This window comes from Pteropus medius, unplaced genomic scaffold, assembly GCF_902729225.1.
Source record: "Pteropus medius unplaced genomic scaffold, Ma_sr-lr_union100, whole genome shotgun sequence".
NCBI lineage: Eukaryota > Metazoa > Chordata > Mammalia > Chiroptera > Pteropodidae > Pteropus > Pteropus medius.
This window is the reverse complement of record NW_024350319.1, coordinates 24,430,178-24,456,368: the sequence shown is the minus strand read 5'-3', so window position 1 is coordinate 24,456,368 and position 26,191 is coordinate 24,430,178. Positions and strand designations below refer to the sequence as shown.

At 33.0% G+C, this 26,191-nt stretch overlaps 1 protein-coding gene and 1 pseudogene across 3 annotated transcripts in view; both read left to right on the top strand.

Moving 5' to 3' along the window:
• The window catches only part of NAP1L1 (nucleosome assembly protein 1 like 1), a 28,245-nt gene extending 2,214 nt beyond the window's left edge, over positions 1-26,031 (top strand). Inside the window, exons 2-16 of one of the 3 annotated variants that reach the window (XM_039838880.1) lie at positions 4,592-4,628; positions 8,949-9,034; positions 10,445-10,547; positions 16,065-16,206; positions 16,474-16,554; positions 17,270-17,398; positions 18,965-19,036; positions 19,786-19,925; positions 20,368-20,513; positions 20,604-20,623; positions 22,100-22,222; positions 22,875-22,904; positions 23,418-23,465; positions 24,466-24,536; positions 25,225-26,031. In XM_039838880.1, coding sequence (XP_039694814.1) covers positions 4,612-4,628; positions 8,949-9,034; positions 10,445-10,547; positions 16,065-16,206; positions 16,474-16,554; positions 17,270-17,398; positions 18,965-19,036; positions 19,786-19,925; positions 20,368-20,513; positions 20,604-20,623; positions 22,100-22,222; positions 22,875-22,904; positions 23,418-23,465; positions 24,466-24,501 — 1,173 coding nt within the window. In that variant the 5' untranslated portion in view covers positions 4,592-4,611 and the 3' untranslated portion in view covers positions 24,502-24,536; positions 25,225-26,031. Of the gene's footprint in view, positions 1-4,591; positions 4,629-8,948; positions 9,035-10,444; positions 10,548-16,064; positions 16,207-16,473; positions 16,555-17,269; positions 17,399-18,964; positions 19,037-19,785; positions 19,926-20,367; positions 20,514-20,603; positions 20,624-22,099; positions 22,223-22,874; positions 22,905-23,141; positions 23,466-24,465; positions 25,150-25,224 lie in introns of those variants that run through there. The other 2 variants (XR_005647778.1, XM_039838881.1) reach the window with 2 other exon arrangements.
• On the top strand, positions 15,566-15,684 carry LOC120583519 (uncharacterized; annotated as a pseudogene).
• Positions 26,032-26,191: the final 160 nt, after the last annotated feature.

Here is a 26,191-nt window from a genome sequence, read left to right as displayed (position 1 = left end):
AAAACTTGTACCAGAACTAATTTAATCCAAATTGCTATTGCTCATTTTATTACTTAACTTGTGCATTTTGTATCCAGGTGACTGATTTGATTCTAAATATCTCAAATTACATTCAATACAGAGTCATTTTGTAGGAAAAGGGACTTAAGGAGGCAGAATCTGTTTGCCTTCAAGGATATGAAGCTAAAAAAAATTAAGTCCAGTACATCTGAAGATCTAATTGGCTTTATTAAGCAATGGGCAGCATCTCATCCAGCAACTAGAAAGGGGCCTCTGAGAGGTTATAACAACTGGAAGGTTTTTAGAAGAAGAAGGGTGAGGCAAGGTTGCTATTAACGAAAAAAAGAAAGAAAGGATTGTTTTCAGCAGGGAGGTTTTTAATCGTGCAATTGCCTCTTTCTATGGGGTGGAAAGAGAGAGTCCATGTGACAGATTACCTCGTTGGTGTTGACTAGAAAATTCCAGACTGATTGATTAAGATGATGCTTCTGGGAGAGGTTGAAACTGCAGTTAGATCAGGTATTAAATCTAGGTTTGATATCAATGGGCCGTTAGCATGAGTGATGCCATTTTGGGCCTGTGTTTTTTTTTTTCTCTCTAACAATGTCAAAATAAAGAACTTTACTTACTTTGTTTATTTTGTTGTGTGGTTGTTAATTTGAAATATTAATGAAAGATAGGAAGGATTAGAATAGGGAATGAATCCTGATCAACTTAGAAAACTAATGATTATTAAGATTCTCAAGTCTAATTGAATCTAATTACTCGTGTTCTTAGTTGATTCTTCGAATAAATATTTTAGCGCCTATTTGGATATATCTTACATCAAGAACCAAACAAATCGTCTAGATATAAAACGTTGAGATGACTGCTGTGAAGAAAAAGTCGGGGATAGAGAGTATTTATACCTTTATGGTAAGGAACCTGTTATAATGGTGATATTAAGTCCCATTTCATACTGATTTCATCTGAATAAGTTCTTGTTTGGCAGAGTAGGAGTTCAAGAAGATGAGTGCTATTTTTTTCCCTTCCTTTTTAAATTGTTTAGTACTTTGACAGCAGACCACTGGATCACATTACGAGGCTGCCACAGAAGGTAGTCTGTTATACTTCTGATTAGCAACTCTACCTTTTACTGCTGCATAGGTTGATACATTTTTAGGTCTTCAGGAGTTTGGCATATCTTTTATTGGAAAAGGGGGCTGTAATTTTGAAGTTTATTAATTTAGGTTATTTTCTAAGGTAAAGGGTACAGAAGAGCACAATGGGTAAATAATATAACAGCACTTATTGGGTAGTTTTTCAAGCAATATTTTAAATTATTCTACATGTATTATTATTTGATTTAGTGCTCTTGGAGGTACATACTATGAAAATTTGAGGAAACAGGTAAAGAACTTATCCAAGGTTACATAATGATAATTTATAATGAAAATTTTGTATTGATTTTAAAGGGAGTTCACTTGACTTAAATTGTTATGCCATACATCAGTTTGGAATTCAGAAGCACTCTTGCTTGGGTTCTACTTTGCTCCCCCCAAGGAAAAGCCACAACACAATGGTTATGAAGTCTTCTTCCAACATATGTTGTATTTATTCCATGTGAATGATTTTTGTTTGTTTATGCTGGGTGTATTCTAATATCAGACCATCCCAATATGTCTCTCTACCATTGTATGAGATAATACTCTAGATAATGAGATTCCTTGAATAGAAGATAGTGTTCTCAAACAGGAGTCCATTTTGCTTAGGATGCTAATTAAAAAGTCGGTTCTAAGTTAAAAGTAAGTATAAAGAATATATTCTGACTATGAGGTTGTGTTGGAGCTAGATAAAGTAGTGAGCCTCTGGACCACGGAAAATGTTATTAGTTTGTTACTGTATAATCTATGGAGCAGTAGTCTGATAGGGAAGGCACCTTTGTTTTTGGAATAGTGGACTGGGCATGGGTTTTGGAAGTCAAATTTTGACTCCTAGTTTATTTTGTGTGTTGCTGAGCAAGTTGCTTAATATTTAATCTGCAAATAAGAGGAAAGCTTGTAACAGTCCCCTACAGAGTAGGCTCCATAAATGTTAGTTTTTTTCCTTCTCATTGAGAGTAAGAAGTTAATCAGGTTTATTGGAATGGTAAGTTATTTGATAGCACGTCTGGACATCTAGCTATTACAAGATCACAAAATAATCAGTTTATGGTTTGATTCAGTGATTTGTTCCCTTTCTCTGAAAAATTTTGTGATAAGTTCTCAGGTTAAGATCTGCCTTCAATTGTGTATTGAAGATTCTCTGTATTACATATTGGGTAGTGAGTTGAACCTTTTACCTTTTTCTCTCTGGTAATGCTTTTCCTTAAAATCTTATACTTTATATTAGTACAGTGATACCAGCTTTCTTTAGGATTGTATTTCACTGACAATTTTTAATGGGAGCCTTTAGTTGATTTACATTTAATATAATTACTATATAATATATTTAGATTTAAATCTGCTTTTTTGTGTTTTCCGTTTGTCCGTCCTATTTTTCTTTAGCTTGATGTAAAAATACATATATTTTAATTGTTTTACTCTGGAGTTTATATGCTCTGTTTCTAAGCTTTTGGGATTCACCCTAGAAATTACAAATACGCATACATAAGAACAATTGAATACTTGAATCCATTTCCTTCCCCCTTAATCTCACCACTGACATGTTGTGATAGTTCAAGTTTTTTTTAACATTCAAAAATTTTTTTAAACACACTGCATAGTGGTGATATTATTTCTTTAAAAATACTTATTTAGATTTCCTTTTTGCCCCTCATTTCTTCTTATACTTTATACCTTCCATTTGGGATGCTGGAGATATTTTTGCCTCAAAATATATGTTTTCCCTTCATTCTTAAAGGATGTTTTGGTTGGGTATAATACTCTAAACCTCTCAATTATTTTCAGCATGTTAAGTGCAACAGTTGATGATGTTGTCTTTTGGTGTCTGTTACTGAAGAGAAAACAATTGTCTTTTGTGCCTTTGAAGTTAATCTGTCTTTTCTGTGTGCTTTTGAGGTGACTCCTGTTTTTAGTGCCCTGCCTTTTCACTGATACATACAAATGTGCATCTTTTTATTTATCCTGATTGGAATTTGTAGGACTATCTTTCATTCGTTCCGGAAAATTCTTAGCTATTAATTTCTTCAAATATTTTGCCCATTCTCTCCTCCTAGAACTTGCATTAAACCTTTGGTAGACTTTATTGTATTCTAAAATGCCTTTAACTTCAGTATTTTCTATCTTTTAGTTTCTGCCATATTTCGGAAGATTTCTTGTGAGGTTGCTTCTAGCTTCCTAATGAGGTGAATTTGGGCTTTTGTCCAGGAGAGCTGGTTTATTATCCTTGAGAATTTACTTTGGGGTTCCTGCTTAATTTGGGACATTTGGGACAGTTGCTATAAAGATTCCTCACCTTGGATAGCTTCAGGGCTTTTGATTTCACCCATAGTACTTCAAATTTGAAGTTGGCAGTTGTCCTCAGGACAAAAGTGACATCCTTCTGTTTATAATTTTACTTCCTGTTTTGCCTTCCGTTTTGGGTTAGTAATTCCTTACTATCTAATTTGCATTTTCCATGCTTTTAAGATTTTAACAAATTTTATATTGTGCACTTTAAATTTCTTGTCATTGGTAGAATTGATCTGCATAATCTAGCTTGCCACTACTGGAAATGGAAATTCTTCAGATCTCTTAGAAAGCAATTTTATGGATAGTGAATAAAATTCTCATTGATTTTACTTAATGTTGTTAATTGCAGTAAAATACATAATGTAGGTGTTAACCTAAACTTGTATTTCTCAATGTGATCTGATTATCTGAGATTACTTGCCTCACGTTAGGTTTCTTGTTTAGAATGCATATTTTGGGGGCTGTTCCATTAGACCTGTTGGTTCAGAGTCTGGATATGGGACTCTCATTTTAAATAAACTTAGACGTAATTTTAGATTCACAGAGAAATTGTAGAGATTGTTCAGAGAGTTCTCATATACCTCTTAAACCAGTTTCCCTTAATGTTAACATCTTACATTACGGTGACACATTTATTAGTCTGTATATTTGTCAGAAATAAAAATCTGTTTTTAACCATTCTTAAAGCTAATTAAGTCTTTTACATGAATTTGCTTCTTAATAAGATCAATCTAATGAGGGAACAGTTTTTTCCTAATTTTGTAGCTAATGAAATAAGGCCAGAATATGTTTTCCTGAGCAAGATTGCTACAAAGTTGGTGTCAACCCAGATGATCTTACTACAATATTAGGCTTATTTTTAAAAAGTGTGTACAACCAGGAAGTCTAATTTATTCAGAATGAACAGATTGGAGAAGGCATCTCTGAAGAATTAAATGCAATCCTGTTGTCTTGAATTCTCTTTAATAAAGAAGCAACTGAATTTTGTTGTAAGAGTTTGAATTCTAAATGTAATGCCACACATGCTTTTTTAATGGGAGTATACATTTCTTGGAATAGTTTTCAACTTGGTATTGATTTAAAGGGTTTCGGTTTTAAATATTTTTATTGGTTTTAAATAAATTGTATTTATTTAAACTGATTGATGTTTCTCTCCTTAGATATTTGGAGTTCTTACAACATGGCAGACATTGACAAGTAAGTGGCAGATAGTTGGTTCTTTTTACAGAGATTTGTCATCACTTTGTACCTTGATGTAATTAACAGAAGTACTAATTATGTATTGTGAAAATGTATGGTAATGACTAATGTTTAGTACTTACTATTATAAAAGTTGGGTACAGTGTATCCAAGACAATATAATCACTGTCATAAATATAGTAAGCTGTTTGTCAATGTTTATTCTTAGGGGAGTGCTGAGCACAATAATGAATCATAAAAATCTTGCAGAATCCATTTTTGCCATATACATTTCCCAAAGATTTTTACTATTTAAATTGTAATATATTGTATATATAAGATAAAACATGTATAAAATGTATATGTAGAATTTAAAGAATAATAGGACACTCGTGTACAAGTTTTTAAAAATAGAACGTTACTATGAGAAGCCCTGTGTGCCCCTTCTCAATTGTATCTCCCAACTTTCCTCTTCAGAGGTATGAGCACTCTATTGGCTTTTGTCTGATTCATTTCTTTGATCTTTAGTCTCACCACCTAAAAATTCTTAATGTTTAATTTTGAAAATCTGAATAGCAGTCACAAACTTAAATGTGTAGGGAAAAAGGCAATATTACCACTATTGAAGTCTCCAAGATAGGTAGGAAAGTAAGAAGCAAGAGACTATCTGAGTCATAGTGTGGTTCAACTTTCCTGAGGTTTTTCAAGGGCTTATTTAGGAGAACGCTTGGGCAAGGTCTTGCATCCTGGAAACAGGTTTAATGAAGTTGGCATCTGGCAAGGTTGTAGTGTGGATGGGTGTCTTGCAGAAATATGGTCAGGGAAAATGGAATGAGCCACATTATTTGTTGCTTGTAATTTTACAGTAGCCTGTCAACTTAGTGGAGTAGGTTAAAGCAGAACACTTGAGGATGGAGAAGATATGATATTATCCATAGCTGTTGTGGGCAGCAAAGTATTGAGGTGGGAGGACAGGAAACTAGTACAAGGACTACACATTCAAGAACTGCATATATAAGAATTTGGCTAATCCTCTCATGCATGCTGTCTTTAGTATAAAAAGAGTGGCAGGAGGCATTTTAGTGATAATGGCTCTCAGTATGCTTGTCTCGTGAATCACATTCTTCCAATCTGGATTTCTTAGCCTTGGTTACACAGTTGTCATTGTGGATCTATTTTACTCTTCCTGGGATTTCCTTTTGTTTCTGTACTCTTGAGTTCACTGGTTGCTGTATCCAAAATTTTGTTCTTAGAAGAGTACAAGAGAAGTAGAGTACTTTGAGATGGCATGAACAAAAGTGACTTTTCTACTCTTATGCTTAATAGTTTGGGTGTAGAATTCTAATTTGGGAATCAGTTTTCTTCAGAATTTTGAAGGCATTGCTCCATTGTCACCTGGCTTCCAGTATTGCTGTGTTCAGAGTCATTATAATTCTTGATCATTTGTATGTGGCACTTTTTAAAAAACATATATACATATCTGTTTATTTCTGGAAGCTACCCTGGCTTCAGAGTTCCAAAATTTTCACATGGTCGATCTGGTTTTTTTTTTTTTTATCTCTCGAGTTAGGCATCTAGTAGTGTGGACCCTTTGAGTCTGGCTATTTGATGGCTTTCAGTACTGTCGAATATTCTTATTTTGTTGATTGTCTTTTTTCTATTTTCTTTTTCTGGAACTTCTGTTGTATGTTGGACTGGTTCTTCTAATTACCTTTTGTACTATTTTCCATTTTTTTCTCTTTGTTCTTTCTAGGCAAGGCTGACAAGTTTATCTTTCAACTCTTGTTTCTAAATTCCTATTTTTTAGTTTCAAGCACTCTTTTGCTCTCTGTTCCTACTTTTATAGCATCTTGTTCTTGTTTCATTGATTGTAATATTATTTCTCTGAATGTTTCTTTCTCCTGTATATATAATCTGTTTGCTCTTAAAATTTTCTTTCTTCTGTTTTGGTCTTAGTGTAAGACACTTTCCTCAAAAAGAGGTAATGCTTGGTTGCCTATCTGCTCATTAAGATTGGGGTGGAGTGGGAATCGGCAGTTGAAGGATGTTTTTTAAAAAAAAAGTTGACTGGAAAATTCGGAGTGTTGGAGAGGGAGATGCTTGTCTATTTGAGATTTCATTGAGGTCGTCAGGGTGGGTATTTGTTGTGAGAATCTTGTGTCAGAATTGTATTTGAGGGGGGCGGCTAGTTAGATATACCTCAGTGAAGAGTGCAAAAATATTTGCCTTGCAGAGTTATGGGAGCCAAACAGGGAGAAAGATGCTAGGGAGAGGGCTCTACATTTAGCGTTCTAGTGTGTATATTGTCATATCTTAGATACCTGTGTCTGTGGTCCTCTAGTCTGGGTTCTCCCTTTCCAGAGAAGAGTTTAACCCTTTCCAGAGAAGAAACTGCCATTCTTTTGCTAGAGTGAGGGGGAGGATTTAAGCATTTCTGTTTATCAGGTTTTGCTTAGTCCTCCCTATTTTATCCACATTCATCTCCCAGCCCTAGTTCTAGGAGTGTCCTTTTTTAAGATTTGTGTTTGGGCTGGTTCTCAACTTTTCCCACTGCTTAAATTTCAATTCTGAGTGAGTTGCTGCTCTTGTCTCCTGGTCTTTCAGTGTTTATCTGTTTAAAAAATTCTCTGTCATAATTTTAGTGGGAATTCTGGAAGGATTAAGATTAGAGGAGTATGCGCAATCTGTTATCTTAACTTTCATTTTGTTTTAAATTTTGAAAAAAATAAATTGAGTCTTTATAATTTTGGATGTTTGTGAGCCCTAGGAGGGTGAGTGGAAGAGGAGATTCTTGTTCTTTAAATCAAGTGTTAGCAAACTTTTTCTGTAAAGGACCTGATCTTAAATATTTTTGGCATTTTGGACCATATGATGTCTTGCAGCTACTCAGCTCTGCTGCTGTAGTGTGAAAGCAGCCATAGACAATACACAAATGAATTAATGTTGTTAGGTTCCAGTAAAACTATTTACAAAAAATAGGCATGGGCTGGATTTGGCCATGTGACATAGTTTGTGGACCCCTGTTTTAAAGCTTTAAGATTTAGATGTTTAATAAATGATTGAATGAAAAGACACTGGATGAAGAGCTGTTTCACATTATCTTTAGTTACCCTTAACTTTAAGTATGCTTAAGTTTATACTGAATGAAAGATATTCAAGAAATAATCTATTGTTTCTGATGAGGAGGCTGATTTTTTTTCTCCCTTAGTTGATGGGAACATAAATTTTGCTAGGAGAAAGGAGTTGACCTTTTCTGTCTTGTAACTATGTGAAAATTAGATATTTGTCCATTTATGAAAATTTTTCAAATGTTGTTTCTAAACACATAGAGCAACTAAATCTCTAAACCAAAATGTTAAAATGTAAAATCACAGAAGGAATTACACGATAATCTATATATTGACCTAGATATTTTTATTCCCCTTTCTAATGGTAGTTGTAATTTCATGATCAAAAACTAGATTTTTAGGATGAAATGGGAAGAATGTTATCTCATTACTTTTTACATTCTCTTTCAATGGTGCCATCTTCCTGGCTTTGCTCTGAGCATGATGTAGACTCAGGCCTTCTTCTTAGCTTTTACTATTCCCCATGTCCACTATGAAGCAAAGAAAAAGGGAGGAAAATCCTCAAAGATAGTAAAGGCTGATACAGTTGCTTCACAGCCAACAGAGATCCAGGATCCTGTTGTTTTTACACACTCCTTCATCCTTAGCTGGTGACTGCTATTCTCCAGGATGCCTCATGATCCAGTGTGGCTGCTGAAGCTCTAGCCATCACATCCCTATTCTAGAGAGGAAGCAAGATCAAAAAGACTTCCTGTTTACCATACTATAAAGGAAGCTTTCTTAAATGTCTATGCTACTACTTTTTATCTCAGTGCCAAAACATAGTCACGTAGCCACATCTAGCTGAAAGGTAGGCTGGGAAATGTAGACTGTTTAGCTTGGTGTATTGCCACTTCATATAAAATTAGGATGCTGTTACTAAGAAAAGTGGAGTCAGTAGATACTGGTTAGAAAGCACATACTTCCTGATATCACATTCTCTGAACCAAAACCAATTAAATCACATTTTTAAAGCTTGAATTATAAACTTTATATTTGACCACATGCTTTTAAATGAAATTTTAAGTGCTTCTTATTTGTACTTGTTTACATATAAAGTTAGAAAGAAAACTGAATTACCTTTTGAATTTCCTATTTCATATTTTTGAAAGAGGCATATTAACAGAAAATGAATTAAAAGTTTTCTACAAAGATATTTTTTTATTCTTTTAAAAACTTTTTTTGGTAATTTGGTACATTTGAACCTTGGTGTGATACTATGATATTGTAGCAAAGAACAGTCTGAACTTGATCAAGATTTGGATGATGTTGAAGAAGTAGAAGAAGAAGAAACTGGTGAAGAAACAAAAATCAAAGGTATTATTTTAAATTTCTTCAGGAGCCAGTGTTTGCTGGCACATGTCTTCTAGAAGATAGTAATAAACGCCATTCTCTTTTTAGATCCTTTTCCACTTTATCCACTGGCCCATGTATCAGTTCAGTAATAGTTTATGCGTGTATGTGTTACAGGGGTGGGGAAGAGGGAGATGGAGATGAAGTGATAGTAAGGGAGGAAGGTATGGATATAGTGACTCCTCAGAAATCACTATATGTACCCTGTACTGCTAGAATGTCATGGCGTGGCTATACCAAAACAGCTACCAGTGAGTTCTGATGACTTAGAAATGTTACAGGTATTGGTGTGTGTGTAGGGGTTGGGGGTTGGTGGTGTTTCTATACAAATAACACTAGCTTAGACTTATTTGAAAATGTTTAGTATTTCATATGTAGACAATATGTAGTATACCTGTATGTGTATTGCGTGTGTGTGTCTTTTTTTAAATCCATTCCAACCAAACAAAAGGGGTTGATGATGGTGGTGAGGATTTACATTGCTTTAGATTATGCCCCATAGATATGGGCCAAGAATATTAAGGTACCAGACAACTCAACTTTTCATTTTTAAGCCAGAATAAGATAAATTGTAAAAGACTACTGAACTTCTAGTTTTGGCTTTCATCTTGCAACATATTTTTAAAAGATATTAGTGGCCAGTATTGATATTTCTAAAAGCATGTTTGTTATCACAACTATATGCCATCTTATAATCAAAATTAGAAATAAATTGAACTTTAAGAACATAACTGAGAAAATTAAATGCCAATTTTGTGTAATGTCTATTGAAGAAGATATGATGGCAAAATAGTTTTTGCAGGATGTGTATCTTTGGATTGAGTATAATTTTTTTAGACACCGTTAATAACCAAATTTTGTTTGGCTTTAGTTACAACCTTTGAGTATTTCAGCTGTTAACTTCTCCATTGAGATACACAGGCATATTATACAAGCGTCAAATAAACATTCAGGTTGCTCATTCTACTGGTTTTTTCCCAGGCTTGAAACCATTGCTATATTTGTAGTTATCTGAATGTACTGTCTGCCTTCAAAGGATTATCAAGAGTCGTGGATAGGCATCTGGGTGAATCTTTGAGCTACCCAAAATGCAAGATGGATGAAACACAAGATAGTAGGAAGAGAAAGGGTATTGTTGATAGCAGTTGTGGAAATGGCTTTGAGAAATGGGATGCATTAGAGATGATTAGGAATCTGAACTTGTCTTGCACATTGGGTTTTCCTATAGTGAATTTTCTTTAGCTTGCTGCTTGTCTCTATTCATGCCAGCGATTTATGGGCTAGTCAGAAAAACCTCATGATTGGATTGTCCTATTAAAATAGCATAATGCATTTTCATAAAATCCTTCTTTTGATGCCCTTTTTTCTTTAAAGCGCGTCAGCTGACTGTTCAGATGATGCAAAATCCTCAGATTCTTGCAGCTCTCCAAGAAAGACTTGATGGTCTGGTAGAAACACCAACAGGATACATTGAAAGGTACAAGTCCATTTTCATAGTCCTTGTTTATCTTTCTGTAGTCAACATTGCAGGTGTATCTAGTTTTAAGACCATCTAGGACTTACGTATGTAATAGTAGAAAGCTAATGTTTGTTAGTATCCAGTATAGGATTATTTGGAGTTTAAAATTTTGCTAAGTACCATCAATTTAGAGTTGGGCTTGTAAAGTTTATTTTGTATTTTGGTTCATCTGCACAGGAAAAATATTGGTCTTAACCATTTCTGAGATTTGTTTAGAAGTTTGTTAGAAATGCACAAAATTAGAAGAAATACAGATTTTTTATTTTTTTTTATTGGTGATATAAATCAATAATAGCAAAAATTTCTTCTTGTAAATTTTTTTTACATGGCTTTATTATTTTAAGATCCATCCATATGTATCTCTAATAGCTTCTAGCCTCTAAATGTTGCCTAGGTCTCTGATGTTTGTTCACCATGTTTATTATATGCTTTTTCTTTGATAGGCACTTAGATTGCATCCAAGCTCCTGAACACAGAGTTCATTGTAATGGTCATCCTTGTACATGTCCTCTTAAGGAACTTTGTAAGAATTTCTTTGGGAAATGTACTAATCACTGACATATGTAGTTATGGGATTTGCAAGCCTTGAGTACTTCCAGCTTGCTTTCTAGAATGACTGTGTCCAGTACATGAAAGTTGCTTTATCCTTGTGCCCTTCCAGTAATTGGCATCATTTAGCTTTATAGTTTTTATATTTTTACCAAAGAGGTGCAGGCTTATTTTCTATGTATTTTCTGATTTCTAATGAGCTTTGAGCTTCTCTTCATGGTTTTTAGGCTTTTAGGTTACTCATTTGTCTGTTTTCCTGTTGGAGATACTATTGTTTTCTTGTTTTGCAGGAGTTCTTATGTATTCTAGGTATTATTCCTTCATCAGTTTTAGACTTCGAAAATACTCTATTGTGTCCATTTCTATTAACTTTATCCATAGCATCCTCCATTTAACAGAAATCCTTAATTTTTATGTTTGTTAAATGTTTTGATCTATGGTTCTTTTGAGGTTAAGTCCTTCTTTGTTCTTTCTCCATTTTTTATTGCCTAGTTTTACCTTTCTCCTTTAGATATTTAATCCCTCTACAGTCTACCTTTGTATTTGGTGTAAATAAGCATCCAGATCCTTTTTTTCTTTCTTTTTTAGTGAGCTAGTTTTTATAACACTTCATTAAATAATTCATTCTGCTTCCATTTATTTGTGGTACCACCTTTATTGCATATCACTTGCTTATAAACACTAGTGTCTGTCTTTGAGCAGCATTCTTTTTCATTGATCTTTGTCTTTTGTCTTTGTCACACTTAATTACTATGGTTTTATGGTATGTTTTAATATCTGTCAGGGTGAGTTGCTTTCCTCTACCCCACCATGGTTGACCTAACCGTCTGTAGGTCTTATCGTACATATGATTGACAGTAAGTTTATCAGTCAAAAAAAAAAAAAAAAAAAAAAAAAAAAACTAAGCTAAAATTTTGATAGCAGTTACATTGAATATATAGATTAAAATGGCAGCTACTTAATATCTTTTTAATATTAAAATGATCTATATCTTTATATATATTCAAATAATCTGTGTCTTTTACAAAGTTTCTTCATAGTCTGTTCTTGATTAATTTCTGTACATGTTAGTTGTGTTGTTATTGTGAGTAGTATTTTATTTTTTAATGTGTTTTCTGGTTAGCTTTTCTGGTTAGCTGTTCTTAATGCAGAGAAGGAGGGCTGTTGTTTTTTGTTTGTTTGTTTGTTTGTTTGTTTGTTTTAAGTTAATTTGTATCCAGAAACCTCGCTACACTTATTATAGCAATTCTTTATGTTTTTCGCTTACCACAAAAGATCTTACCTGCAAATAATGGCAGAGTTAGCTCCTATATCACATGTTTATTTTTCTTTATAATTGTTCAGGACTTTCAGTATTATGGTGCACAGAAGTGTTAAAGTGGGCATCCTTGTCTTACTTCCAGTCTTAACCAAGAATGAATATAAAATCTCCATTAAATTTCGTGTCTATTTATGATTTTTTTAACTTTTTTTCTATATCAATTCAGATGGTCTTTGATGTTTGAATTTATTAAGTATGTACTAAATATATATTTTTGGAAATGGTATTTTGAATATCAAACTAGCCTTGCATTTCTGGAATAAGTTTAATCATGCTGGATTGTTACACCACACCATTGAATTGGATAGTTAATATCTTATTCAGGATCCTTATTCATTAGTGAAATGAGCGTATACATGTGTGCATGTATGTATGTACTATAAAAAAGCTTTTATGGTGGTAATTCTATCCCCTTGTTTTATAATCAAGATTTCAACTGCCTGAGGAAATAAACATTGGCTTCTTGACTTTTTTCCTGTTTTCTAGAACAACTTATACAATAGGAATTTTTAAATCTGTGATTATTTTCCCTTCATAGTCTGTATTTTGCATCTTCATTAGTTTTGCAAGATGTCTCAAATCTTATGTTTTTTAGAACCAGCTTTTGACTTTCCATTTCCATATCATTTTTGTTGTTGTTATTCTTCTGACTTATTTGGGTTTGCTCTGTTCCTCTTTCCAATTTCTTTAAATACATACTTAGTTCACTGGATTTATAAAAAAATTGTATTTTTTCTTGCCTTAATCTGTTTTTGTAAAGTTCTGTGACTGTTAAGTGTGAAGATCTATATGCTAAAATTACTGTTTCAAGCTTAGTAATTGTATTGTTCAGGTTCTCTGTTACTGCTTATTGATTATCTGCTTGATCTAACAGTACTGGGAAAGATGTGTTAAAAATCTCTGATTTATTCTCCTTTTGATCTGTCAGTTGTAGGTTATAGAAAACTCTGATATCTTACTCTAGTATGAATGTTTGCTTCTTTATTAGTAATTTTAAACTCTACATTTCTTTAAAGTGGTAATGTTTTTGTACTTCATTGCTACCATCTTTTCTTTGTTTTTAAATTTATTTTACTTTTTTTTTCTTTTTTCTACAGGTCTGTTGAGTAGATTGAGTTGTTTTCTGTTGGTTTCAAAGTTAATGCATTTCTCTTTTTTTTGTTGTTATTATGTTAAAGTGGATCATAACCTAATACCTAAGTTTATTTACCCCTATTGATTTTTTAAATTTACCAATACTTGTATTGTTTATAAATAACGTCTAGTCCTTTTATTTCTTTCCTTCAGGGCAATAGTAAAATGTACCAACATATTTGACCACTCATACCTTATATATAGCATCTCCCTGGATTTTTTTTTAGATATTCAAAAATTATTTTTAATGAATGTAATGAATATCTGTGGCATACTTCCTGAAGTGATATACCTGACATAGTTTTTCTTTTGTCTTCATATCTGAATAACATTTTGGCTATAAAATTTGTAAATTCAAAACTCTTAATTATTTTAAAAATTTACTTCATTTCTTCTTGTATACACTGTTTTCTTTTGAAGCCTGATTTATTTTGTAGGTAATTTGCTATCTTCATTGAACTCTTAGACTTTCCTTTTGTCTTTGATAATTCATAAATCTAATTAACCTACCTGGGGTGAAAGTAAGGATTTTCGTCTTGCTTTAACTGTGAGAAATTTATTCTCATTTCTTTAGATATCCACCTCCTTTTGCGTCTTAGCTGTTGGTAAATTTGTCATCCATATCTCATAGCTTTTCTGTTGGTCTTTCCTGCTATCTTTCTGGATAGCTTTTCAGCCTCATGGACTTTTTCTTCAATTGAACCTATCCTGTTTATCCTGTTTGTTGGTTATTTTAGTTACTGTATTTTTCATAATATTGCCACCTTGTTTTAGTTTTCTTGGTCTTGTCTCATATTGTTAGTATCTCCTCTCATTTCTTTATTTGTATTCTGTTGAAATTCTTAGTTTAATATAGCTGCTATAGATTATAAGTATTTTCATCTTTCATAGAAATTGTACTCAAGTGTCTAGTTATTTTCGCCCTAGCACTTAGGGATACTGGGCTGCAAGAGTTACTCCAATAATAAATATTGAAGGAGGAATGAAGATCAGACTGGTTTGTGACAATCCCATGGAGTTTAAGAAGGGGCAAAATGAGCCTAAGCTAAGGAGAGCTCTAGTCAGTTTAGATTCAAAGTCGGCTGACAATTGTGGGCAATTTTTTTTGACTGCTTTGGGAGGAGGCAGTTTCCTTTGGTTGTAACCTATTGTACCTGGATTGTCTGGGTAGAGCAGTGAGTGCTTGTGGGCTCTGAGCCAGTTCAGCTTTCATCAACTTCATGTTATCTAAGGAACGCTGGCACTGTGAAAGGGTGGTGAAGAGGATAAGCAGTGTTGCAAGGCAAGCACAGAACTTAAAAGGCTTTCTTTCCAGCCTGTCCTCACTGCTACCCACGCTGGCTATTCCCATTCCCTCCCCAGATGGTAGCTCACCCTGTACCAGTTAAAGACAGCCTTCAGCCTTACTCAAGTTGTTCATAGTGTTTGTGTATGTGTATTTGTATGTATGTTTCTGTTTATATACACTGAAATAGTTGTTTCCTTCTTAGTTCTAAAGTTTCCAGGGTTGGGTTTTTGAAACAGGACTTGAGGAAGAGGCCAGCAGCCTCTTCGACAGAACATTAGGCTTTTTATTTTTAATCGTAAAACAAAATTTGACATCTTTAGGTATTTTTTTTTACTTCTGATTATCTTAACTAAAGTTGTGGTTAAGATAATTACTTGATTTATAACATGTGGCAGGCATTTCTAACCTGGACTCTGGATTTGTTACACAGATTCCCTGAAGTTAGGTAAATTTTGAGTGTGAACATTTTGTGTGGTAGAGGTGTTTAAAAGGGGCTAATAGGTAATAAAGGTCTTTATAACCTTTTTAATATCTATGCCCAGTAAGTTGTATTATATGACTTATATCAATAAAACTGCTATTTAAAAAAACCCATGTCCCCTCTGCATAAAATATTACATTCTTATTTAATATAGTTTCAAATTCCAAATTAAGAGACTATTTTTAACTTAAGACTGCATTTTAGTCTATGGTCATGCTACCCTGAACAAGTTCCATCCCGTCTGATCTCAGAAGCTAAGCAGGATCAGGCCTGGTTAGTACTTAGATGAGAGACCACCTAGGAAAACCAGGTGCTGTAGGCATAAAAATATACTGAAAAAATAAAGGATTGTAAACTGACAAGGTCCTTGCAAGGGTTGCCTCGCCTAAAAAAAAAAAAGATTGCATTTTATAGCTGAGACGCCAGCACTGATAAGAACAAAGCTGAACTTGAGTACAATGAAAGATTTGGGTTGACAATATGATTTACATTTTTTTATTAGTTTACCTGATTAAATTTCTACTTTTGAATTCTTATAAATCGAGAGGTCCATGTATTTATCTCTTGAATTTTAATAACATTGAATTAGATCTTCTACTTCACATAGGAAACCTATTTCACTAACTTTTATGGTTTAATTTCAATATGATAAAAGAAGTGTGACTTATGATGCTATGTAACTGGTGCTTTCTAACCTTTCAGCCTGCCTAAGGTAGTTAAAAGACGAGTGAATGCTCTCAAAAACCTTCAAGTTAAATGTGCACAGATAGAAGCCAAGTTCTATGAGGAAGTTCATGATCTTGAAAGAAAGTATGCTGTTCTCTATCAGCCTTTATTTGATAAGGTAATGCTTTCTACTACTTTGTTTTGTTTATCTAAAGTTCAAGAGGATAACGCAAGTCTGGAAACAAACTTTAGACCTCTCAGCAAAATGGTTATTAGAGTATTTGGGGAAACTATCAGTAATAGCACTTTAAGTTGTGGTATGTGTTAATTAAATCTCAGTGTGTTCTTAATGAGAAACAGCTAATTTTTAGTTTGGATGCCAGTGTTTTTATGCAAGTGTTTTTTTTGTTGTTTTTTTTTTTGTTTTCGTTTTTATGTTTTTTAGCGATTCGAGATCATTAATGCAATTTATGAACCCACAGAAGAAGAATGTGAATGGAAACCAGATGAGGAAGATGAAATTTCGGTTAGTACCAACTTTAATTTAGTATGTTTTATACCTTGGAAATTGTTTCTTTATCATAGATGAGTAGTGAGTACAGATGAGCCAGTGTTCAACCTGGTACCATATATGCCGAGATTCACTTTTTCTTTACATTTTTATTGTACTTAACGTTTATAGATTCATATAAATTTTTTCTTTGAACTTAATGATGGCATGCAAAGGATCGTTTTCTTTTTTCAAGTCTTCTAAATGACTTGCCCACAACTAATAAATGGTAGAGCCGTGACACAAATCCAGGTGCTCTGTTACATGACCCTGTTTTTCCAGAATTGCTATTTTAATGTTGCTTGATTAATGTTTTGATTTAAAAAATGTAAAAGGCTGAGACATTGAACAAGGTTTATATTTCTTTTGCTTTTCCTTTTTGCTATGCTTAAAGGTCTTTATTTTGATAAAGTGAAAATTTTTTTTCCTAAAACTTTTTCTTACAACTCATGGTCCTAGTGGTTCTCTTTGGAAGAGTATGATAATAGCAGTATTTATAAAAGTAAGGTTTGGTATGGGTATCAGCAGTATTTACACAATTGGACTAGAACTATTTGGGCTGAAAGTTATAGTGATTAGGAGTTCGTTGGTTTTTATACTTCTGCTACTGCATTTATGTTAAGGGGATGTGTAAGATTTTATCAAGAGGTCTAATCTAAGTATTCAGTAATGTATGCTGTCATTTATCAAGGAGGAGCTGAAAGAAAAGGCCAAGATCGAAGATGAGAAAAAGGATGAAGAAAAAGAAGACCCCAAGGGAATTCCTGAATTTTGGTTGACTGTTTTTAAGAATGTTGACTTGCTCAGTGATATGGTTCAGGTAATATTATTCATAAAAAAAAAAACACCAGTTTACCTCAGCGAGTATAAACCTTTGAAATTTAACTGTCTGTTATGACTAGTCTCTTCATTGTTGGCCTTTGTAGAATGATTGCTTTCCTTCGAAACAGAGGGAAAATTGCAGCTTTGATTAATGTAATCAGATACATTATAATTCATTTTCAAAAATTAGATCTTGAAATGGCCCCTTAATAATTGCTCATTATTGTCTGGTGCTTTCTCATGGCCCTGTGCCTTTTGTTTAGATGCTTAGTATGAAGGTAGTATGGGAAGAGACTTGACAATCCCATACAACTATTCCAAGTACATTTGCATTTTAAAAAAATACTGTAAATATCTTTAACTCTTACAATTGTTACTTTCTCTGGGAAACTTTGCCTCTCTTAATCAGAAACATTTCTGAGCCACTACCCATCTGTACTGTAGTACTTGTTGCCTTATATTGTAACTGTTGGAAGTTAGTGTCAAGAAAAAGAAATTATCTCAAAACAATGACTGCTTATTGAATTCTACTTTAGCAAAGTAGGAAAGCATCCAGCAGAAGGAAAGAAACAAGAGCAGCTAACAGCAGTTTATAATCAGGAAACATTTTTAAAGCACACATGCCTTTTTATTTATTTACTTATTTATTTAAATTAAGTTTATTGGGGTAACATTGGTTAATACAATTATATAATTTTCAGTTGTACATTATAAATTGGCATCTATATATTCTATTGTATGATCACCATCCAAAGTCTAGTTTCCTTCAACTACCATATATTTATCCCTTTTACCCACTTCAACTTCCTTCTACTCCCCTATATTTGACTGCCTTTACTCCGTCTACCTCTCCCTCCCCCACCCCTTACCATCTGGTAACCACTAGTCCATTGTCCATGTCCCTGAGTCTCTGTTTGTCTTGTTCATTTGTTGCTTTTAGGTTTATATGCCACATATAAGTGATATTGTGTGATTTTCAGCTTTTTCTGTCTGGCTTATTTTGCTTAGCATGATTATCTCGAGGTCTATCCATGTTGTCGCAAATGGCAGTATTTCATCTCTTCTTATGGCTGAGTAATATTCCATTATATATATGTACTACAGCTTCTTTAGCCAATCATCTATCGTAGGACACTTCGGTTGCTTCCATGTCCTTGCCATTGTGAATAATGCTGCTATGAACATCGGTGTGCAAATATCTTTTGGGATATGAGTTTTCAAGTCTTTGGAGTAAATACTCAGTAGAGGGATTGCTGGATCATATGGTAGATCAATTCTTAGTTTTTTGAGGAACCTCCATATTGTTTTCCATAGTGGCTGTACCAATTTGCAGTCCCATCAGCAGTGTATGAGGGTTCCTTTTTCTCTGCATCCTCTCCGTCATTTCAAACATGCCTTTTTTAGATTTAGTTTTGTACTCTTCAGCTCATTCAGTCTGTGTAATGATGTAGTCAATTGTTATGTAAAGCTTCACTATGAAATATCAGCTAAGTGTTTACTTAGTGACAATACTAATACTAAAATGCCATATCGCTCATTTTAATGTTTTTGTTTTAATTTGAAGGAACACGATGAACCTATTCTGAAGCACTTGAAAGATATTAAAGTGAAGTTTTCAGATGCTGGTCAGCCTATGGTAAAAGAACTTTGAAATACTTTTAATTTATAACATTAGATGTTTACAAGTAGATAAATGAGGTGTGACATTCAAGGATTAGAGATGGGGATTTGAAGAAATTAAAACTGATACTTGGTACATTTGGTAGGAAGTAAATGTTTGGATGTTGATATGTGATGCAACATTTATTCTTTTTCTTCTCTGAACATAACATCCTGTATTAAAAATGGGTAAAAAATAATAGCAAGGAAATATGAATAAGAATATAACTTATTCTGTATTAAAAGGTATGTTTCTGGGAATTACATAAAATAGGAGATGTTAGAGGGTCCCCACTTCCACATTATAAAAGATCAACCAACAGCTTCTCCCCAAAACCATCAGTATTATGTAAATTATGAGCAAACCTACTACAGGCTATAGATTCTTACATTGTGAGTAATAAGGGGCTTTTTCTCTGTCAATCTAGGTTCTAGTCTAAGATTTAAAGTTATTTATGGGGATTGAGGGAAAAAGGGGGACTTGGTCAGTTTATTCAGCTGTGCCTAACCTATTTTGTAAACATGTTACTAAATAGTGTGAGCTGAACTAAGTTTTATTCAGTTTCTTTTGTGTCTCATTTTGCTTTTAACATAATTTGGGATTTATCTGATTATTTTCCAGAGTGGGAAAAATATCACTTAGAATTTTATGTTTATAGAAATCACCAACATGTTGAAATTGATGATGTAGGAGTTCATAAATTTTTTTTGCTTCTTTTTTTTAAGAGCTTTGTCTTGGAATTTCACTTTGAACCCAACGAATATTTCACAAATGAAGTGTTGACAAAGACCTATAGGATGAGGTCAGAACCAGATGATTCTGATCCCTTTTCTTTTGATGGACCAGAAATTATGGGTTGTACAGGGTGAGTTTAATTTTACTACTTTAATAGAATATTACATCTGTTTCTGTTTTACTTACGATTTGTGATATTTGATATTTCCTAGTGTGTGTGCTTGATACATACATGCATAGGTTATCTATAGACATGTGAGTAAAATGTTTTCTGAGAAGAGCTCATCCGTTTTTCTAGAATTCTTGGCTCATAGACTGTCACAGATATTTCTCCAAAGGAAGTGCACATTTAAATTATATTGCGAGTTCATGGTAATTATAAATGTATTTATTGAAAAAATTTGTTTAGAAATAACGTTTTTCTCTTACACTGCTATAGAAAGCATTTGAACCAATTTTGCCCTCTAAAATTTGAAATCAAATCTACCATTGAATTAGAAAAATCTTAGCTCTCCTTGCAATTGAAAGTAATGTGTTAATTGTGATAAATTTTTTTCCCTTCGTTTTGGAAGGTGCCAGATAGATTGGAAAAAGGGGAAGAATGTCACTTTGAAAACCATTAAAAAGAAGCAGAAACACAAGGGACGTGGGACAGTTCGTACTGTGACCAAAACAGTTTCCAATGACTCTTTCTTTAATTTTTTTGCCCCTCCTGAAGGTAAATAGTGTTTTAGTGTGAGTATTGATGGCTATTTTATTATAAGCTTTAATTTTTTATTAATTTGGATTTCTTTTCTCAATTTTTCAGTTCCTGAGAGTGGAGATCTGGTAAGCTGAATTGTTACTTACTTGTTAAATTGTTTACTGTATATGAAATTAAAGGACTAGTTCTCAAAAATGGGGAGTGGGACAGTTCCTACTAGCATTTTTTTCTGAGGCTTGCAGTGCATTCGGAAGACCTTTATGCATCTGTAAAATTATTCCATTCAAAATGCTTATAGTGCTTCCACTGAGAGATGCTGAAAAGCTAAAGTTTTGTTTGTGGGTTTTTTTTTTTTTTTGAGACTTAGAAATATTGCTGTAAGGAATTCAAGTTTTCAAGACGATAATTCTCTTCCTCATTGAAACTAGAATGTACTAAGTCATTTAAACTATTTACTAAACTTATCTAACCACACTCTGGTTAGAACTCTTTCTATATTTATTATTCCAATGGAAATATGGTTTTATATATGTATATGTAGCCAAGATGTAAGAAATGTTCCTGGCACATAGCCTGGAATGAGGAACAACCTTAAAGAAGCCTATACAGGCAGGGTAGGTTAGTTATGTTTTGAATTTGGTTTTCATTGGCAAAGTTTTTAAATTAACTGATGTAGTTTAAATAGTTTTATACATATATGGAATTAGAAATTATATTTATGTGAATACTTTTGAATTGGAATAGTTTTGGCTAATTAGACCAGATCTGCAAAAGGCAGGTATTTCTGTATATTGTGAAGAGTGATAACTAGCTTAGCTCAAAATGTCTTTTATAGGACAGAAATGGGGAATAGAAAGTGGCAAATGAATTTTAGGTAAAAATAACTATTTATGAGCATTAAGAGTTTCTATTTTCATGTCAGGGGATGGGTTGGAGTTTGTGTACGTGTGTGTGTGTGTGTGTGTGCACGCATGTGTATTTTAAGTCTGCTACCAAATATTGATAACAAAACAATCTTGAGTACTTATGGATAGAACACCTCCAATTTTGAAAAATTTCAGCACCATTTCAGTATTGTGCTTTGCCTTTAAATAGAAATCCTAGATTGACTCAGTCTTTTATCAAGTGGGAATTTGTCTCCTTATTTGGCATTATACAGTTGCTTGGGTGCTATCTTTTAGGAAGTGTGAAGTCATCCTCTGTGGTCTTGTATTATGTGTCATATACTTAATGTTATTTATGAAAGCCTGAGATTTTTTCTTACCGTTGGTGTTTTCAGTAACTAATGCTTTAAAAGGAAAATTGCAGTCATATAACAAAGTTGCTTTTTTTAATGCCAGAAAAAAAGCAATGACTAGTTCTAATTTTTTATTTCCCAAAGATTCTCTGAGTATGTACACTGGCCTGCTAACTTTCTTTTATTAAAAACCTGTAAAGCTAGGGCATATATAGATGACTATTTGATCACACACATAAGCTAGTTAAAATTGACGGGAAATTAAAAGTGAAATTGAGTTTCTTCATAATTTAAACCCAAGAGTCTCCCATATGCCAAATTAAATAACCAAGTTATTACATTTTATGCTTTTTTTCTTAAATAGGATGATGATGCTGAAGCTATCCTTGCTGCAGACTTTGAAATTGGTCACTTTTTACGTGAACGTATAATCCCAAGATCAGTGTTATACTTTACTGGAGAAGCTATTGAAGATGATGATGATGATGTGAGTGAATCTGAATCCTGCAATAAAATCATTTGGTGAGGGTATGATAGAATTGGTGAGAGATTTAACGAATAGATGTAATTTTTAGAAAGCAAGACAGACTAATGCAATCAGGATAATTACTGATGTTCTGTAGATTACTTTCCTTAATTTTTCTAAATGGGTCCTCTTTATATTAATTAGTAAAACTTTACTATGTTTGATTAGTGTTAAAGATCTATCATACTCTTTGACCAAATGAAACAAACATAGAACTTTTATCTGAATGAATATTAAATTACATAAGGTAAAATTATGCTGCCCCCATATGTTTTGGATCTCTTTACTGCTAAATGGCGATCAAATAGGCTTTAGGTCTTTTTTGTGCAATGTGTTTCACACATAAGTACAGGCAAGTAATATTTACAGTGATAGTTGTATTATCATGTTTTATCCACAATTGTACTATGCTCTAAATTTTCAAATTGTCAGTTTTAATGGCACTGAGCTGAGTGATTCCTACAGCAATTGCCCTTTTTAAAATTTATAATGAGTCACCTTAGGGAAAGTATTTTTCCTTTTAGGTATTAGTGAATACAATGATGGATGAAACTAATGCTGTTCTCAAATATTTGTTAGCTTCATTCAAACTTGATCCTTTTTCCTTTTTTAGTATGATGAAGAAGGTGAAGAAGCGGATGAGGTAATGTTTACCAAATGAGCCAATAATTCTCTGTCTAACACACTGAGAAGCAAATTGAGTGACTTATGTATTCCTTTGCTATAATCATTATTCTGTGATATGGGATAACAACTTTTTTTTGGAAAAAATTATGATTTTAGAATTCTACAGCCAAACAATGTATGTATAAGGTTTCAATAAATAAATTGCAAAACTCAGAACATTTTTTTTATTTCAAATAATTCTGTTCTGCTGCAGGGTTATCAGCTCTTTGAAGAAGTCAAAAGCTGCAGTAAACTTTTTCAACGTTGGCTGCAGTAAATCTTTTCAATAAAAGCTATCTGGATGTCTCAAGTTGTGTTGGGAAATTTTTCATATTAGAAGCTTTCAAATTAAATTGCATTGTCACCAAACTCTGTAATCATGAAAACCTCTTGACCTATAGAGTAACTTGTATTAAATTCTCCCTACATTATGAGCCATTTCTTGCTACTGTGTACCTACTTCATGGATGCATTTTGAACTTTAATATAGGAAGGGGAAGAAGAAGATGAGGAAAATGATCCAGACTATGACTCAAAGGTGAGCAAAATCAGTGCTACATTCTGTTAATTTTAAGGCGGGTTAAATAAAAATTGGTGTTTACAAATGTAAAGTTTATTTTTGTCCTTTAAAGTAAAAACTCATTGACTGGAGATATATTAAATCCACACTGGCATTTCAATAGTACATGTAATTTTGATGCACCTCTCTTAAACTTTTATTTTGGGTTTTGACCTTGTATTTTTCATAGTTTCAGGCTAAGTAAACCCTAGGATTCTATTTCAATGGCACATAATTGTAGATTTCTTTTTTTTTTTCCCCTAGTTTTTTAGAAACATTTTAAATTACTTATAGCTTGTGGTCTCAGGTGGTTTTTCCTTTGAAAGAAAGCTTATAAATGTCAGTTTTTAAATCATCTGAATGTAAGAATGCTTGGGAATAGGGTATCAGTACCATTAGATTCTTCCAGCCACCTTGTTCTCCATCTCTCAGGAGTCCCAGTCTGTTATTCCTGGAATTTGTCACATCAGGGTTGGTAAAGGCCTTTATCCTCCCACAAAATACATAGTGCACTTTTATCAAGATTCATTTGAAACTTGTTTTCTTTTTAATACATTCATTTATTTGGTAAATACTATAAAATATTCAGAAGGTACTTTAACCTAGTGAACAGGAAAGAGAGGGTAGCTAAACATCAAATTAAGTAGTCTCACAGATATGAATCACTCATTATTATGAATGGAATCAGTATTTTTGAATAACTGATCTATAAAAGCAGAATCGGTAATATGGCTAACAAATTGCTTGATTATTTAACTTTTTAAGATTATGGCTCAGAGTGTCTCATGGAGTTCATTCTACAGTGTAAAATTGGGACTTGCTAATGTTTGAATAAATTAATTGCCATCATTGCTGTACCCTTAATTTGGCAAAAATTTTGACAGACAGTGAGATAATGTGATTTTAAGGTAATTAATTACTATTGAAAAATTAAGCAGGGTAGAAAAAGATAGATTGACTTGTTGTTTTCCTTTAACAGAAGGATCAAAACCCAGCAGAGTGCAAGCAGCAGTGAAGCAGGATGTGTGTGGCCTGAGGATAACCTGCACTGTAATAGCCTAAACACAATTATTATTTACTTACAGCCTTATGTTTTTGTATATTCTTGGTAGACTCAGTAATTTTTTTAAAGGAAAGGAATTGATATTTTAAAGACCAATTTGTTCTACCTAGCATTTTAACTTCAGTTTTTCTGCCAGATGTGTTGAATGCAGAAATTCTTTCACACATTTTCATTCATTGCCACATAGTTTGGTTCTTCTGGAGTATTTTTATCGTGTAACTATTAGATTACAGTTATGAAAATAAACAACTGTTAAATGAAACAGATTTTTTGTTACGCTTTTTTTTTTTCCTGAAGAACCAAAGTATTTTTTCAGCTGGTAGTTAAATGGGTTTAGATTTGCTTGCACAAGCTTTGCCTTCATTATTTTGTTTTAGAAATGTAGTGTTCATACAAAGACATTTCATCATTTTAAAAAAACGAAAACAAAACTTGTTAGAACAAGTATATGGTTAAGAATTTCCAGTAAGACTACATGTATTGACTTAGATTGTTAATGGATTTTTCTATTTTAGGTTACATAGTTAACTGTAAAGAACCCTAACATAGTAGTATGGTTATTGGTTACCACAAGGAGGTGAATAAAACCTAGTATTATCAGAAGTTAAGCTTCATTATTTTAATTGTACTTTTAAATTTAACTTCCATTAACTAAGCATCTTTTCTTTGTGGTAGGGTCTACCTTCTGCTTCCCTGGAAAAGGATGAATTTTCATCATTTGACAAGCCTATATCAAGTTTTTTTGTTCGTTTGTTTGCTTTTGTTTTTGCAGCGTAAAATAAAAATGTCAAATATAATTTTAGTTCTCACAAGGTAATGTCTTAATTTTGTACTAATTCAGGTAGAAGCAGTCATAGCTTTAATTAAGTGTTTTACCTAGAGTACTATATTGAAGAAAAAGATGCCAACTTTGGAAGAGGTGTACTGCATCTCCTAGTAAGAAAGTGTGGAAAAGAAAGACAAAATCTTAATCTTAAATGATGTAATTTTTTTTTTTAAAGAAAAAAAGTTAAGGGTTTTTTTTTTTTTTTTGGTTAGAATGAGAGGGCCCCAAACCTCTATAGTTCCAATTCTTATTGCTTAAAATATGTTATTTACCCATGCTTCTGTTTACTATGTATTAAAATGGGTAGTACTGTTTACTTAACTACCTCACAGATGTGTTATGCATATTAAGTTAAATTTTATGAAATGTTTCTCAACCTTATAAAAACTTAAAAATTTGGACCTATTTGCACCACGAGTCTGATATTCAGCATTTTATTCATTCCATGGTTTGATAAACTGGGAAACAAAGATTAAGTACTTTATTCTGAATCTGGTCAGATAACACTTTGGCTCCTATTTTAATAGAAGTGGATGGATAACTATTTCAAAAGGTCCAAGGATTGTTTTTAGATATTTTAGTTATGACCATGTTATAGAGATCATGGGACCAAAAAGAAAAAAAAAAACAAACAACACCATTTTTAGGGGGGGAAATGCCATTAAATTTGAGACTGTAGAGCCACCTTTAAAATACCTCAGGCTAATTACTGTTATTTTTTTTTGTGGTGAACTTAAAAGCTTTGGCAGTGAGGGTGGACTTAAGTGGATTGTAATTAGAGGACAGCTTAGAGTTTCTACTCTTAATAAAATTATA